Below are 16,456 nucleotides of genomic sequence, written 5' to 3'. Positions count from 1 at the left end.
AACTGCATCACTCAGTTTGTCAAGGAGTTATCAGAGGAAGGAGAAGTACAAAGAACCAAGAGCAGCTGAACAAAACATTCTGCACTGCATCCTACGAGCCGGATCTTGCCCTTGCAAAGTTACCAACCAAATCTTGCTGTGTAAGGCTCTTAAACACCGATGACCAAGCAGTATTTTTAATCTGAGGGTATTTGATATGCTTGGCACAGCTGCAAAAAATGTACCGAAGGAAGTCAGGAGTAATAAATGTTGAAAACAGGCCAGAACGACAACATAATAACCAAGAAGCGGCTAGATGGGGAAGATATGCAAATGTATAAACCTGGAAAGGATATTAAAAGGAAGAAACGAATTTAGTGAAAACTCTTGTAAAAGTCACATGGCCATGTTTACTCCTCTGAGGATTTAGCAGTATAAGGATGGATAGAACAGAAATCACCAACCAGGTGTCCAGATATTTTGGACTACAGCATGAGGATGATGGGAGTTGTAGTCCAAAACATCTGAAGTCAGAGGTAGTCCACCCATGACATGGAGTGAGGCAGCGGAAACCGAAGAGGCCCCAATGAGCACCCCACCTGCCCCACTGCCGCCACAGAAGCAACCCAGGTAAGGGAGGGTGAGGTGGCAGAGCGGCGCAGCTCAATGTAAACATCTCCTGTTGCTTTTTCCTACAACTGCTCTAAGTTAACTGCTATGAAGACAATGTTTCTTTCCCCACTGCACAGGAAGTAAACTGGGAGGAAACTTCCTTTTGGGTGGATTGGGTTCAAATGCCTGATCTGAAGCTGCTCTGTTATTCAGCTCTGCCTGCTCCCTGTTCCAATATAACTTATACTGAATGTAAACAGTTTAAATTTATGTCATTTGCAGGATGATAGTCATTTCTTGGAGATCTGTTAATATCCACAAATATAACAATACAACTTACGTTTTACGGAGGTTTTTTCCCTTATGCCAAATAGCATTTTCAGCAAAAGAAATGACTGAAACAATTATAGAGTAAAACCTTAGCAATGAGCTATAACTCAAGACACCAATTTATGAGCTTTGCCCCCGCCCTTCTTGCAAGATTTGGAAATGCCGGTACTGCATGATTCCAATGTTAATTGTTCCCTATCTTTTCAAATGCTATATTCTAAAAAACAATTTCAAAAATGGACCAATTACGTGCAACATTATTATATATAGTGCTGCGATAGAAATTGCCTTAGATAGGAAGAAATATTGAGAAAAATAACTTGTTAGCTTTTCCTAACATTGTTTACCCAGGATATCCTTTCAATTAGTGTTAGTACACCTCCCCAAAACTATCAGAACAAAAGGTGAGGGAAGTAGGGATGGAGATGTTTCTTTACAACAGGAAGTTTATGCGTATGAGGGGAACAGAATCCTGTCCATCTCCTCCTGAAGGCCCAGATCTGATACCAGAAGAGAACTGGGCTGAGGAGAAAAATGTCTTGGTGACCAAGCACAACAAAGAAGAGTGAGGAGTGTGCAGCTCCCTTCAGCCACATGATGACGACGACATCCAGATCCCACCTTTCCCCCAAAGGAGCTCAGTGTTATGTATATGGGTCTCTCTCCTTTACTGAACTCCCACAGCCACCCTGTGAGGTAGGTTAGGCCAAGAGGCAGTGACTAGCACCCAAGGTCACCCAGTGAGCTTCATCCCAGAGTCCCCCAGGTCCTAGTCTAACACTTTACACCTTTTTATATTCACACGCAAAACTGTGTGTATGTAGTCTTAACTTTATAATAAATAAAATATAAAACATTATAATTATAAAGCCATCAAAAGTATTTTATTATAATTATGTATTCTAGACTTATATTATTATACCATTCTAAAATTTAGACTATACATAAACACTCCTTTTTCCTCGTGAATGGAAAAAACATAGGAATACCGGTAAGTAAACACAGCTACTTCATCTTGTCAGTTTGGCCCTAAGCTATGTTGAAGCTGGGATGTCACTTTACATACCTCCATCCTGTATCACTACAGAGTGCACTGTAGCATCCACACTGAGGCGAAACAAATCTCCCTGTTTGATTACAACTTTATTTTCTCGATCATGTCCAGGATTCCAGTTCTTAAGGCGAGGATTCTGATCTGGACAATTTTCTGCAACAGAAACAAGAAACACTTATAACTGAAGTATCAAATGCTTCAAGCATTTTTATCCAACTCTGTTGGTATCAGGTTTGAATAAAGACACAGTAAAAAGCTCCCCATTATACCCATGAGAATAAGAAAAATCCTCTGAGGGTTTTGTTCAGCTTTTCTCTCTGTTCAGCTGTTCACATACCGGTAATTTATTTGGGTACACATTTCACATTAGGAAATACCATTGCTCTTCAGCTTCTGTGTTTTGGTCCACATCAAGACCTTTTTTATTTGTGTCCCAGTGTTTACAGAGCATCTTCATCCAATTGCCATTTTTTTCATGAGTCATGTACATTATCAGCAAGTTAATGACTCATTCAGCTAAACTACTCATTTCCGTTCTCTCTGTTTCTCCTTCCAGTGATTCAGCATTTCCTGATACAATACTTTACTTGGATGCAATAAAATTGTGAAAACTACACCCATGTTGCTCCTGTTTCCTTTTGGAGAAAGCTTTACAGTAAGTTTCACTTGACTATTAGGAGTTGCTTCCTGCTATTAAATTTTTTGGGCTCATGCTGATAAAACATAATTACTTTGGATTCCCTCTCTTGCTTAGCTCTTTCCCCCTTAATTACAATAGATTTCTTATTATTCTTTAGCTTCTTGTTACTTTGGCCATGTTATGCTCACTTGCATGTCCACGTGGAGTCCCCCCCCCTGCCAAAAAACAACAACAAACCCTTCTGAATGCAGTCTGAAATGAAATAAAATGACTGTGCTTTTTATTTAAAATATGCAACACCCCACTTTTCACCATAGATTCCCAGGAGCAGCTTAAATTGCAAAATAAATATTTTAACAAAACAGCCACACAATTTTAGACATGAGGATGAGTCACATTTGTGACAAACCAATTGCTGTAAACAGAATACAGTATTAGGTGGACGCTTGGTCCAATTCTGGGAGAACCGTCTTTTTTTTCATTCCTCTGGTCTGCAACCTTTTCAGAAAAAGGACCCACTTTAACCAAACATGCTTTGGGAACCCTATACTTGCATGGCGGTCATATTCTGTTACGCCTAACCTCTGATTGGACCATGACCCGCCAGTCAAAGACCATCGATCAATACTGGTTCTCAGCAATACTGCAATGTGATCTTGCATTTGTGATCCCTCCCCTTTTGCCCTTTCCCAGTTATCTGAGATTAGGAATTTCTCACCTTAAGCACACTTCTTCAAACCATCTGTGCCAATAATCAATGCAAATGCTAATAATGGTTAAAACTATATTACTGAATTTTAGTAATTAAGACAATTCTAGTTGACTATTTCAGTTATCAGAAACACTTGATAAATGTTATTTGACACTGTAGTGTTTTTTTTATTAGAGGCTTAGTTTTAAATGCACTGTCTAAAATCCATCTCTTTGCTCGGGGTTTTTTGCAGGAGTTTGATTTCATATGGCCCCTACTGAGTGCAGGTTTGCAAGCAATACTGTTATCATTTGCTTTTTTATGTGGTTGGGATCTCTGATTGGATCTGTTTTATTTATACATTGTAACCCACTGTGGGATCATTAATTGACCAAGGGATGGCTAAAAGAAGAAGAAATAACTGGATGTATTTAAAGAGGAGGGGAGATGCATTTTTTAAAAGAATTCTAATCCAGTCTATCACTAAAAGTTATTTTAACAGCCCAGTAACTATGTAGAAATAAACATGGGATTCAAATGGGTTAGAAGCGCTTTCTCCCTTCATTGTAATTTATTTACATTCTAGGAGTGAATATCAGAACTAATAAGGAGTTACTTTAATTACCACCAAGCAAGAACTGCATGGTTAGTCAAATAAGAAGCATGGTTAGAGTGTAGGAGCAGGACCTGGGTTCAAATTCCCACTCAGCCATGAAATTCACTGCATGACTTTGGCCGGTCACTCACTCTCAGCCTAACTACCTCACAGGGTTGTTGTGAGGATAAAATGGGCAACAGAACTATGTACACCACTTTTGGCTCCTGGGAGGCTGGGCTACAAATGTAATAAATACATAAATAATTGGTTTACGTGAGGAATTTTATGTTCAGATGGAATGATTCCCCCCCCCCAACCTCAGGAAGTGTGGGGGAAGAGGTGGGGCAGGAAGTCTCGCTGTGCAAGCAAAAGTCCTTGTGCAGGGCTTCCGCTGAAGGGGCTCATTATGGGAACCCAACCCTAAATGCATGATGACATCTAGCCGTTGGCCACGTGGTGTGAAGGAGCATCAGCTGTGATGACACTGGAGAAGCTCTGCTCTGGTTCTCTGCCGATCCTGTCAGTGTTCTTGACAGACATGCTGCTACTGCAGTGTGCACAATGCAGTCCTGTATTTTGTTCAGAAAACACTGTTCATGTAAGGAGACTGGGAAAGACATTTACACACTTTTCTGGAAAATGCCACCCTGAGCAGGATTATATGGATGCTGACAAACAGTTCTCTACTGCTGTTCTATATGTTATGTGACTCTGCTGTGTAAGCACAGAACGTAAGAACAAATGAAGCCAATGGACCTTTATCACAGTCACTAGTCACAACAACAGAGAAAGGTCCCTTTCTCTTGCTTTTTATATGTATTTTAAATCAAATATAGTATACAAAAACTAGTTTTAAAAACTATCAATCTTCTTCTAGAACAGCAGTACAAATATTTGCATTTTTCTACTGGCACTTAGTAGTGGTACTAAGTAGTGGAAATGGAAACTCACCATCAGGAGCATATTTTGATGCTATCCCCAAAATAATGCCAAGTGCAATAAAAAATGAAAAGCTAGACATGGCAAAGCAGATGAGTGTGTTTTTGTGTCTTTTCTTTCTGCTTGCTTCCGCTTGACTGCGCTGCCCATCTGCTGAGGAGGCTACTGTTGCACGAGCTTCCTGTCTTCCAGAGGTAAATTTGGCTGAAGCTTGGTTCTTTGGAGGAGGAGGAGGACGAAATGGGACAATTCTCCCTGGGAAATAGCCAGAGGATTTATGGCTGCTTCCATTCTGAGGCTGCAGGAAGGCAGGAGTCCTCCCTCTGGGATCAGCGGCTTGCATGTTATGCAATCACTAGATTAAAAACAAAAGGAAAAAAGAGATTAATGTTGAAGTGTGAGTTGTGAGAGGAGTCATTTTAGTTATGCCCTGGAATTATTTATGTGGTAGTATGTATTCCACCAGGAAGCTGTGGTCTAAACCACTGAACCTCTTGGGCTTGCCGATCAGAAGGTTAGCGGTTTGAATCCCTGCGACAGGGTGAGCTCCTGTTGCTCGGTCCCAGCTCCTGCCAACCTAGCAGTTTGAAAGCATGCCCCAAAGCCCCAGTAGATTAATAGGTACCATTCTGGCGGGAAGGTAAACAGTGTTTCCATGCGCTACTCTGATTTCGGTGTTCCATTGCACCAGAATGCTGGCCACATGACACGGAAAAACTGCGGACAAACGGCAGCTCCTTCAGCCTGTAAAGTGAGATAAGCGCCACAACCCCAGAGTCACCTGCGACTGGACTTAATTGTCAGGGGTCCTTTACCTTTACCTTTTTATGTATTCCACCAGGATGATTCAAAGCTAATACAGTGCCAATGGTGCTTCCTAGCAGCAGAAAGTTAACTTTTTATTATCCAAGATAACAGCTCTGGAGACCTACATGCATCAATCTATTGGCTAGGCAGCTATTCCTAGGTCTGCACTCTATGGAGCAGTTGCAGCAACTGGGGACCAGCCCCCTTCCACCAGGCGATGCACCTTCCCCTGACGGGCTGCGCTCACTCTGCCTGCACAGAAGCTATGTCTGCTCTCTCCTGGTTCTTGGAGACAGTGGTGCAGGGGAATGGGGAGAGGCACCCTCTCTTTCACTGGCCTGGCCTGCCTCTTCCTCCAGCTCTGAAGCTTCCTCTGATTCTGACTCTTGCCTCTTGGCTGCTACAGGTCCCTACAGACCACTGCCCGCCCCGCCCCCAGTCAGACTGCAGCCCCCCTTCACCCAGTGCACGCTTGTCAGCATCCGGCCAGTCCCAAATATTTAAAGGAATTTTTTTTGGGGGGGGTGAAATAGAGCTCAAAAGCATATGTCAATTTTCATCCAAGTTCTGCCACATTTCCACAAGATCACACACAAAAGATCTGTCTTTATATCCATTAGAATAACCTTTGAAGAAATTTGCTTCAAAATCCATAGCACTGTTAAAAACCATTACTCCATTTCATGCCACACTAACAGGACTATCATAAACCGCAATCACAAGTAAACTGTTAGGATAATAAAACTGAGTTAGTTTTAGCAGCTGACCTCCTTGCTTGCTGTTGTTCCAACAAGGATCTCTCGAATACTCAATGAATAGATTCAAGGAAAGTAAACACACTGTCCATAACATCTCAGCAGTGAAGAAATTCTACACTTTAGCTTTGAAGAATTCCACTTTAAGCTAACTCTGGCTGAGCTGCCAGCATTAAATAAGAAACAATTGGTGGACTGGTGATGGTATCATCCTCAGGGCATTAAAATACAGCAAGATGGAGCTTCTGATGTACCAATCAAGTCCAATATATACTAAGAAAACATCTTTATTAGGCTAAGCAAGATGCCAGAAAATAGTGTGCAAGCTTTCAAGATCCCCAGAACTCTTCAGCAGGCTAGATGGTTAAAAGAAAAAGACAAGTGATGGGTAGCAGAGAAATTGGCCGCTGTTCAAACCAAAAGTTCTATACAAATTTCAGATCCCCACCTGTTGGACATATTTGCCCCAGGAATCTTCCCTAGAGGGAGTCAATTGCTCTGTGAGAAGGAGGAGTCGGACACTGAGATCAGGCAAAACCGAAGGTTGCTTATTCCTGAGACAGCGCTGCACGGGCAACTCCCCAGCTCATGCTGCAGAGAGGGAGGGCCCCGTCCTGTTCACATCAAGGGTACTTTATACGCTATAGCCCATCCAAATTTCCCTCCTACAATCTCCTATTGGTTAGGAAATTGCAGTTTACAGACTTCCTGGCCCACCTATTTCATGTTTTCCCCTTGATATGTACCCCCCACCGTTACATACACCCCTTGTTCATGCTGATTAGCTAGCTTTAGCTCCACCAGGGGCAGTCTGACTAATATTCATAGCCCTTTTAAGCAAGTGCAAGAGCTTTCTAACTGTTCTCCTCCATTTTCGCTTGTGGTTTTGAATCACCCACAAGCCATCCTAATACCTTATAAGGCATTATCTTTTGGCTACTCTCAGTGATTTCTTAACGTTTTATCACAAGTTTCCTCTTTCTTTGCCATGCAAGCAGTTACAGCAAGGCAAGGTCATTTCTGCTAAGGTTTTCTTACCTGTTTATCCCACACCACCATATGTTGAAAATCTGCTGTTTGAAATACTTCCTCCCAAGAACTGACCTGCCCCAACAGTGGTTTAAAAATGAGCTAGAGAGAGATATCATGTGCCACCTACCATCTGGATTTTGTAAGACAGCTATTTAAAACTGGCACACAATAAAAGATGAACAGCTCTCTCCAATGTTATGCCAGTCTTCCACTTTCAGTTCCATTTGCCGATCTGTTTCCCAATTGTACACGCAGGCTAATGTGATGATTTATTTCCTCTATTACCAGGATATGGTCCATATAAGAATGTGGAGAGCCCTGCTGGATCAGATCCAAAGTCCACCTAGTGCAGCATCTCCTGTCCCAGATGAAACCAGCATCTGCCCCGCCCCACTCAACTATGGGCATGTGGCCCCTGGAAGCTTGCAAATAAGGGAACATGGCCTTGTTTCCTGCTCCCTCCAACCAGGGGTAAACCACCCTCCTAAGTATTAGCAAGTTTTAAATATTCCCTGTAACTGTGGATAATCACTGTGGGTCTCTCATTTCCTTGGATGGAATCTTGATGCCTTTAACTTGAATAAGCAAGATTAACCCTAAACCCAGATACCTTTCTATGAAGCTCTAATTCCTGTGAAAGAAGAAAGTGTAGAGTACGCCAACTGAAGCCTGGTGTGCACAGAATGTTCAGAAGGACTGAAATGGGCCTACAATAAAAACAAAGAAAATATAGCAGCTAATCTCAAATCTTATGCAGAAACATAGCAAGAACTCTTTGTTTTTAATGTCAAAAGCTGCAGAGTCCAATTCATCACTGCGATAAGATCATTGTGCCCAACACTTTCAGAGGAGCCAATGCCCTGTCAGAAAGGACCAGAACATTAAAAGGAGTGCAGGGTACACAAGTCCTTCATGTTTCTTGCACCTGTTCCCTGTGTCACCAAGGCTTCAGTCAAAATGGGCAGCCCAGTATAAAAACCAAGGAGTTGGACATGGTGTGTTTAACCCGTTTCCTTTGTTCTAAACAGGAAACAAAGCTGACACAAATCACAAGACAGTCAAGTAAATTCTCTGAACAGACCAGGCTCCAGGCCTCAGCATGCACATTTCCAAGTGCGGAAACAGTAAGAACCTATAACAGAAATTATGTCCTGGGGCAATTTTCTGAGAGTCCTCTTCCAGCACAAGTGTTGGTGCTGTTCTGGAGCCCGACAAAAAACAGTACAGATTTCAGCCAAATCCCCACCCATACCCTCTAATTTGAAGCAGCAACAAAAGAATTTTTGTAGCCAGATTACTTCTTTGTAGAGTACGTATTCTTCTCTTCCTTCAACTATTCTAATTTTGAAACTTCAGAATATAAAGTATTCAGTATTTCCTTCCTCTTTCAAATGAATACAGAATCAGAAACATTTATAAAACTGTAGAGGAGGTGAACACTGAACAGGAGATTAAAATATCTGCAGGACTCCATTGCTTTCAAAACTTTGATGACGCCTGAATACATTAATGCCTCTTAATAACTTGTGCAGAGCAAATGAGCAGCAGTTACAAAAATGATAGTTTGACTAAAACAAACAAGATGACAAATGTACGCCATAGTAAGTAAATGACAGTATAACATAACAATAGGATCCCTGCCAAAGCTCTGAAGCTTCAACTTTTTGCTGTTTTTCCAGATAACTGCAGAATCAGGCCAAACATCTATGGGCTGAAGTCTAAAATAACTCAGCCACTAAAATTCATTGAAAGCTCTGACATTATGTCCAAAGGCTGAGGGACCATATTATCTGCTTGATTTTTGCCTTAGAGATTATCTTTGTCTCCAAATCCACTGAGAGAATGTGCCTTTTCAATGAATGAATTTATCAGGTTTTTCAGATCCTATTACAGGATCAAGTTTGATTTGGCAAGAGAAAGGTGACTTGAGGAAGGAAGGCAATGACCTATTAGAAACAGATAGGAAGGCCCAGAAAAAAGCCAGAAAAATTCAGAGAAATATGTTTCTCCTTTTAATCTTTTTTTTGGGGGGGTGGAGATTGTTTCCGGTCATTGTCCCCTGCAAATAAATAAATAAATAAATCCTTTCCCCCCCCCCACCCAGGCCTGTGGCTCCTAGAAGCTGTCAGCATGAGACAGTAGCCACATCCCAGCGAAACCAGGTGAGGGTAGCCAATGGGTCTCATACCCTTGGTGAGTTAGAGACTTCCCATGCATGCAAAAACAGACTCCAGCAGATTGAGCAGAATAGCCCAACAGCGGGTTTAACAGTCAATAAGAGTTTGTGCACGTGCCGTAGAGAAAAGGGAGGGCCAGACTAAGACTAAGGAAAGACTAAGGAGTAAACCCTGCACAACTCAGGAGTGGAGTCCTTAAGAGGGTCAGATGGAGCCTTGTACGCCTCCTTCCGGCAACTCCTGCAGCCCAGCTGGTGCCAAACGTCTTGCTCTGCTTTCCTTTGGACCACATCAGTGAGTCCAAGAAGGGAGTTTTGTCATCCAAGCAGCCCATGACCTCCGGATACAGTGGTACCTCTAGTTGCGGACACGATCCGTTCCGGGGTGCCGTTCACACTCCGAAAAGTCTGCAACCAGAGCAGCGCTTCTGCGCAAGCACGGAGTGTGATAGAAGAAGAAGAAGAGTTTGGATTTGATATCCCGCTTTATCACTACCCGAAGGAGTCTCAAAGCGGCTCACATTCTCCTTTCCCTTCCTCCCCCACAACAAACACTCTGTGAGGGGAGTGGGGCTGAGAGACTTCAAAGAAGTGCGACTAGCCCAAGGTCACCCAGCAGCTGCACATGGAGGAGTGGAGACGCGAACCCGGTTCACCAGATTACGAGTCTACCGCTCTTAACCACTACACCACTGCTGGCACTTCTGTGCATGCGTGAAGCACGCAGAAAGCTTCTGCGCATGCGACAAAACCCGGAAGTATACACTTCCAGGTTTGCTGCATTCGCAAGCCGGAAAGATGCAACATGAACCTAATGCAACATGAGGTATGACTGTACACTGCCGAGGCTTGTGCCCCAGGAAGGTCAACATCTCTCTAGTTAGAAAGGACCTGGGATTACTTGTTTGGAAGAATTGCCTAGTAGTTTGTAGGAATGTCATACCACAAAGTTCACATGTATGTTATGTACTGTGGGTGTATTCAATAGCAGCTGGAAAGGATCTAAGGCAGGCATTAGCAAACTCGGCCCTCCAGATGTTTTGGGACTACAACACCCATCATCCCTAGCTAACAGGACCAGTGGTCAGGGATGATGGGAGCTGTAGTCCCAAAACATCTGGAGGGCCGAGTTTGCCTATGCCTGATCTAAGGGGTCATCTAGTCCAAGCCTCTGTATTGCAGGAATCACAAATAGCGCATCCCTGAAAGATGGCCATCCAACCTTTGCTCTCCAATGAAGGAGAGTCTACCACCTTCTGGGGTCATGCATAGATTTGCTCTGTGTTGTTGTTTTAAGTGGTCCCCTGGTGCAGGTCAGCATGAAATGAAGGCCCTCAGTCGGAAAGAAATTAAAGGCCATTGCTACAGACTTTTTCTGCCAAGCTCCTTTGTTGGCTTTATACCGGCCTTTAAGTTGCCCACTCCCCGAGGGGAAGCAAAGTCCAGACACCTGCACTTCTTAAATGCAGTATGTGACATTTGTATCACTGTAGATAAATAAAGTGCCATGTTTTAAAACAGGGCTCAGGAACAGACTACTTGGCTGCAATCCTACATTTACCTGCGAGTAAGCTGCACTACTGGGAGCAGGGGAGGAGGGAAGTGGCCAAGATTTTCTAACTGTGCACCAGCACACTCATTCATTCAACTTAGCCATGGTTGTGAATGAGGCCAAGTTGTAGCTCTTCTCTGTTGTCTTGAAAAAGCTATACAGGAGGAATGCTTGCTGTGGTCCATCCATCCCTAGACACAACAATCTATTTCAGCCTCAGGGTAGCCCTGCCACGATTATTCACATTGATAGCTAATGGAGACCAATAAATTTAACAAGCATCCAAACCAATTCATATGAGGTCTGTTAGATGCCAAGTTGCACTTTCTAGCTTTACTAGCATGTACACAACTCTGGTCACAACTACACCAGAACAAATGGCACTGTAAAGAAGTAGTTTTATCATGCTTACAGTGTAGTTTCAGCGTGAGGTTCTACTACATGGGTAGGCAAACTAAGGCCCAGGGGCTAGATCTGGCCCAATCGCCTTCTAAAACTGGCCCATGGATGTTCCGGGAATCAACGTGTTTTTACATGAGTAGAATGTGTCCTTTTATTTAAAATGCATCTCTGGGTTATTTGTGGGGCCTGCCTGGTGTTTTTACATGAGTAGAATGTGTGCTTTTATTTAAAATGCATCTCTGGGTTATTTGTACAACATAGGAATTTGTTCATCCCCCCCCAAAAAAAATTATGGTCCAGCCCCCCACAAGGTCTGAGGGACAGTGGACCGGCTCCCTGCTGAAAAAGTCTGCTGACCCCTGTTCTACTACATCAGCAACTGCTGTATAGCATGAGCATGCTAAACTTCATCAAAATATTAAATTTCATGTGGTCTGCGACTGTTAACCAAACTAGCCAAACCTTTATGTGCACCTGCACATACTTTGCCTATAAGTGGTTGCATAGGTTACCTGGCATTCATCTTTTACTTTTTCCTGAGAAAAAGCACCACGTTTAGATATCAGAGATATCCGCTGCCCCAACTGGCACACACCATAAAGGTTGTCTACAAGATGATAGGAAATGCCTTTTGCATGCTTTCATATGGCTTCATGAAAGTTTAAATGCATGTGAGATGGCTCAAGCAACGTGAGCCATGCAACACCAAATAAGTTTTATTCTGTACTGTTAGCAGAAGAGGACATCATCAACATACTTGCTGACAATGCAATTCTTTATACTTGATCAAACAGTATGATCAAAACAAGATGAAAGCTAGTAACTTACATCTGACGAAGGGAATGCAGATTAAGTCCAAGCAAGTTGCTTTTATCTGGTGGTACCAGAGAACGTGGGGCCTCTGTGTGCAAAAAATGGGCTCCAGCAATAAAATCTGTACCTCAGGCAGCATCTCGGACAATTCATGAAATGAGCTGCAAGCAATGGCCATAAATGGGGACATTGCCAAACATGCAATACTTTTCTTATATGTATGAGAAGCCAAGAATCCTTGCACACTTGCGTTCAAGTATAAGTGATTGCTGGCTTATTCCACCCAGCTCTCACCTTTGGAGGGAGTTTTCAGTGTGACTGCCAAGTCTCAAGCAAATGTAGGAGTGTGCATATGTAGGATAACCAGAGAGATGGGAGAAGTCTCTTCCTTAGTGTAGTTACTGGTTTTTGTTTCTGCATCACCACTTCCAACAAAGGAAGAACTGTAGCTGAGCAGCAGCAGATCCAAGGTTCAAACTCCAGCATCTCTGGGTAAAGGCTGGGAAACCACGGATAGTCAGAGAAGACAATACTGAACTAGACTGATCAATTCAGCTGTGATTCCTGCACTGTAGGAAGCTGGACTAGCTGACCCTTGGGGTCCCTTCCAACTCAGTGCAAGTCAACTTCTGATGGGCTTAACAGCAACATAGTATAGGATGTCAGGTTCCTTCCCTCTCAGTTTAACAAGGTAACTTGTAAGTTGCTTCCTTCTTGCAATGAATGCCAAGAGGGCTGGGAAAGGTTAGGAACCTAGGAACCCATTTTATACAGAGATGGACAGAAAGTCTAACTGGCCCAATATTGTCTACACTAACTGTCAGCAGATTTTAGACCAGTGTTTCATACAGGCATTAAACCTTGGATCTTTTACATACAACACATATGCTCTACTACCCAACTTCTACAGCCCCTCCCCCAAGAGAGCAGATTAAATCAGATTCGGTGTAAAGTGCGGAAGATTTTTTTGGGGGGGGGGTGTCACTGCTGCTTGAGATGAGAAACTGCTGAGGAATGTGGGAACTGTTGGTACAGGGAATTTGCAGGGGGGGCGTTGCATTCTGGGTCATTGTGCATGAAGGCAGAGTGCGTATAAATGCATATAAGCGTGCCTTGGCCCCTTTTCCTGCCACTTCTGGGTTTGTGGTGATGCACATGTGTATGGTCACAAGTGCTTTAAACACACAGAAAATGAAAATTTTCAGGTGGGATTCAACCTCATTAAAATTCATGCTGTGCCATTATAGTTGATTGGGAGGCATTGCTCAATAATCCAATTCCACTCTTTTTGTCTGCAATAAGGAAAGTGATGAGGAAGATGACAGGAAAGTGTGGGATGCAGTGTCATCTAAAGGGAATCAAATGCTAATCGAATAGCTGACACCCTCCAACCTCCAGAAGAATATGCTCCTTAAGCAGGTCCTCTGGAAGTGCCCAAAGACACGGGGGTTACAGATCAAGGCCGCTCTGATTTTTCCCCTTTACCTTCCCTCCTCCTTTCCATATGGATTACTAGAAAATTAATACCCCGGTTTTGCCAAACTGATCTGAAGTAGTTGTGAGATCTTAGGGCGGGCGGGCAGGCAGGCAGGCAACGGCGAAGAGAAAATACAGAAATAAGAAGCAAAGCAGAGGGGAAAGTCACAGCGAAGAGGGACGTCCGGCAAGCGGCGTGGGCTGCCAGAGCCGTCTCACCCATAGGGGCTAGTGGCGCGGTGCGCCAGGGCGCTGGGCCCCCCAGGGGCGCCCCGCGAGCCCGCCGGCATACCGGGCGCCCCCCTCCCCAACCCGCCCCCGCCCCCACAGGCCTCTGCCACCCATGCCACTCCCGGGCGGGCTGCGAGCTGGCCGCCCTCGCCTCCCGTCCTGGGAGCACTGGAAGGGCGCAGAGCCCCGCGCCGCTCCAGCACCACGCCCCTTATCCCCCGCTCGCCCGCCACCAGGGAGAAGGCTGAAGGCAGGAGGAGGCGTTCGGTGGCAGCGAGCCGGGCGCGCAGTGATCAGCCCTCCCTCCCTCTGTTCACCCCTCTTCAGCTGGTGTGCGCCTGGGAGGCTGAGCTGTCAAGTCTCCCGTTTTTCGCGGGAAACGCTGCTCTCCAGGTTTGCTGAAATCCCTTAAAATTCCCAATTTTAAGGGATTTTAAGCTCATCTCCCTCTCTCCCCGATTTGTGCCTCGAACGATCCTACCTCTCCACACTTTTTGCTCGCTCGCTCGTTCCCCCTCCCTCCTTCCCCCAGGAGCCCTCCCTGCGACACTCACTTTGCATGAGAAAAGGTGAAACTGACACAGTGATTACTTTCCAATCATTTGGAACGCCTTTCAAGCCTTTCAAAAGAAAAGCGAGGGTGGGGGGGGGGAAGAACCGCTGGAAAGACCCTGGAGGTCCTCCCTCGATCAGTGCCGATTTTTTAAAAAAGTTTCTTTTTTCGTCTCTCCTCTCTTAAACATCTCCCCCACCATCGATCTCTCTCTCTCTCTCGCTCTGCTCTCTCAAAACTTTTCATACTCTCTCTGCCTTTCCTCCCTGCCCAGTCTTACTCTTGCTCCTCCTCATTTGTTGTAACAAACAAGCTTCTGGTTTGGGTTTTTTAAGTTGCTTTTCAAACCTCAGAGCCATATTTTGTTGTTGTTCAGGAGTTCAAAAGCATGGTTCTCATGCGCCCCCTTTTATCCATACAACACTATTTTGAGGTACGGTAGGCTGAGAGATAGTGACTCGACAACAGCCTTCTGGGGATTTTCGTGGCTGAGTGGGCAATTGAATTCCTCTCTGGAACACCTATGTCACCTCTAAGAGATGCTGCTCTCTTAACTTTTCTTAATTTCTAAAACGGATTGGGGAGGAAATTAAACTTATTTTGGTAAATGCAGGAGGCAAGCTTTGGGATGGCACACAATTGTTCATTGAGGTTATTATCGTTTTGTTTTTATTCTTTTACAAATGGGACCTGGTTGCAGTGTCCTCTCCTCCTGCATGAATTTGCCCAATCCTTTTCTAAAGCCATCCAAGTTCGTGGCCATCGCTGCTCCCTGTGGCAGGGAGTTCCAGAGGATAACCGTGTGCTGCGTGAATAAGTGCTTTCTTTTCTCTGCCCTGATTTCTCTTTCCTGAGAGCTCTTTCCTGGCGTAAATTAATTTGTAGCCTGGGGGGGGGGGTTACCGTGGCGTGGACTTTCCCTGAGAACCGTAGACTGTCCCCAGGACAGGTGAGGGTGCTGATCCCTTATTTTCAAATCCGAAACTTGACAGCTATGCTGGGAGGCGGGCCTGATCCCCGGCGGCCGCCCCTCCTCTCAGCGCCGCAATTGGTCGTCGGGGCGCTTCTCCACCCTGCCGCTGCGCAGGACTGGAGTAGGGTGTGGGGCAGCCAGGAAGGAGCCTGAGGGGTTCCGGGCTAGGCACGACGATCCCCAGCAGCCGCCGCTCCTTTGAGCGCTTCTCCAGCCTGCCGCTGCGCAGGACTGGAGTAGGGCGCGGGAAGGAACCCAAGGGGTCCCGAGCGGGGAAGGAACCCAAGGGGTCCCGAGCAGGGCACGATCCCTGGCGGCCGCCACTCCTCTGAACGCTTCTCCAGCCTGCCGCTGCGCAGGACTGGAGTAGGGCGCGGGGCGGGGGAAGGAACACGAGGGGTCCTGAGCGGGCACTGTTTGCCAAAGGATGGGGGGCGTGGGGGCGCCGGAGAGATCCCTGCACCACGGCGCCAGATAGGCTTAAGACGGCCCTGTGGGCTGCCGCCGAGCAGGGCCGGCGAGGGGAGGGCAAGGGCGCGCGCGGATCCTCCGGGGCCCCGCAGGCAGCGCCCAGTGCCCGAATCCCGAGCGGGGGCAAGGCGGGCGACGGGGGCGCAAGAGTCGCGCCGCTTTTCGGCAGCTTTCCGCGTCTCGGGAGGGAGTTGCGGGAGAAGACACGAACAATGTGAGGCTCGAGGTGGGCGAGACGGAGGGGCGGAGAACAAAAAGGCCGGGCAGCTGAGGCAGGAGGTGGGCGTCCGCCGCGGCCAGAGAGGCAGCCTCGAGCCCGGCAGGGGAAGAGCGCGAGGCGCGGCGGCGGCGGAGGAGGAGGAGGCGCGGCGG

At 45.6% G+C, this 16,456-nt stretch overlaps 1 protein-coding gene across 3 annotated transcripts in view; it reads right to left on the bottom strand.

Annotated features, from left to right (window-relative positions):
• Positions 1-16,456, bottom strand: part of CEMIP2 (cell migration inducing hyaluronidase 2) — a 64,630-nt gene that overhangs the window by 36,486 nt on the left and 11,688 nt on the right. For all 3 annotated transcript variants that reach the window (XM_033163612.1, XM_033163613.1, XM_033163610.1), the window contains exons 2-3: positions 4,856-5,198; positions 1,988-2,128 (exon numbers count right to left, since the gene is read on the bottom strand). In XM_033163612.1, the coding sequence (XP_033019503.1) occupies positions 1,988-2,128; positions 4,856-5,186 (472 nt within the window). In that variant the 5' untranslated portion in view covers positions 5,187-5,198. The remainder of the gene's footprint in view (positions 1-1,987; positions 2,129-4,855; positions 5,199-16,456) is intronic.

This window comes from Lacerta agilis, chromosome 11 (genome assembly GCF_009819535.1).
Source record: "Lacerta agilis isolate rLacAgi1 chromosome 11, rLacAgi1.pri, whole genome shotgun sequence".
Lineage (NCBI taxonomy): Eukaryota > Metazoa > Chordata > Lepidosauria > Squamata > Lacertidae > Lacerta > Lacerta agilis.
This window is presented reverse-complemented; position numbering and strand designations above follow the sequence as displayed.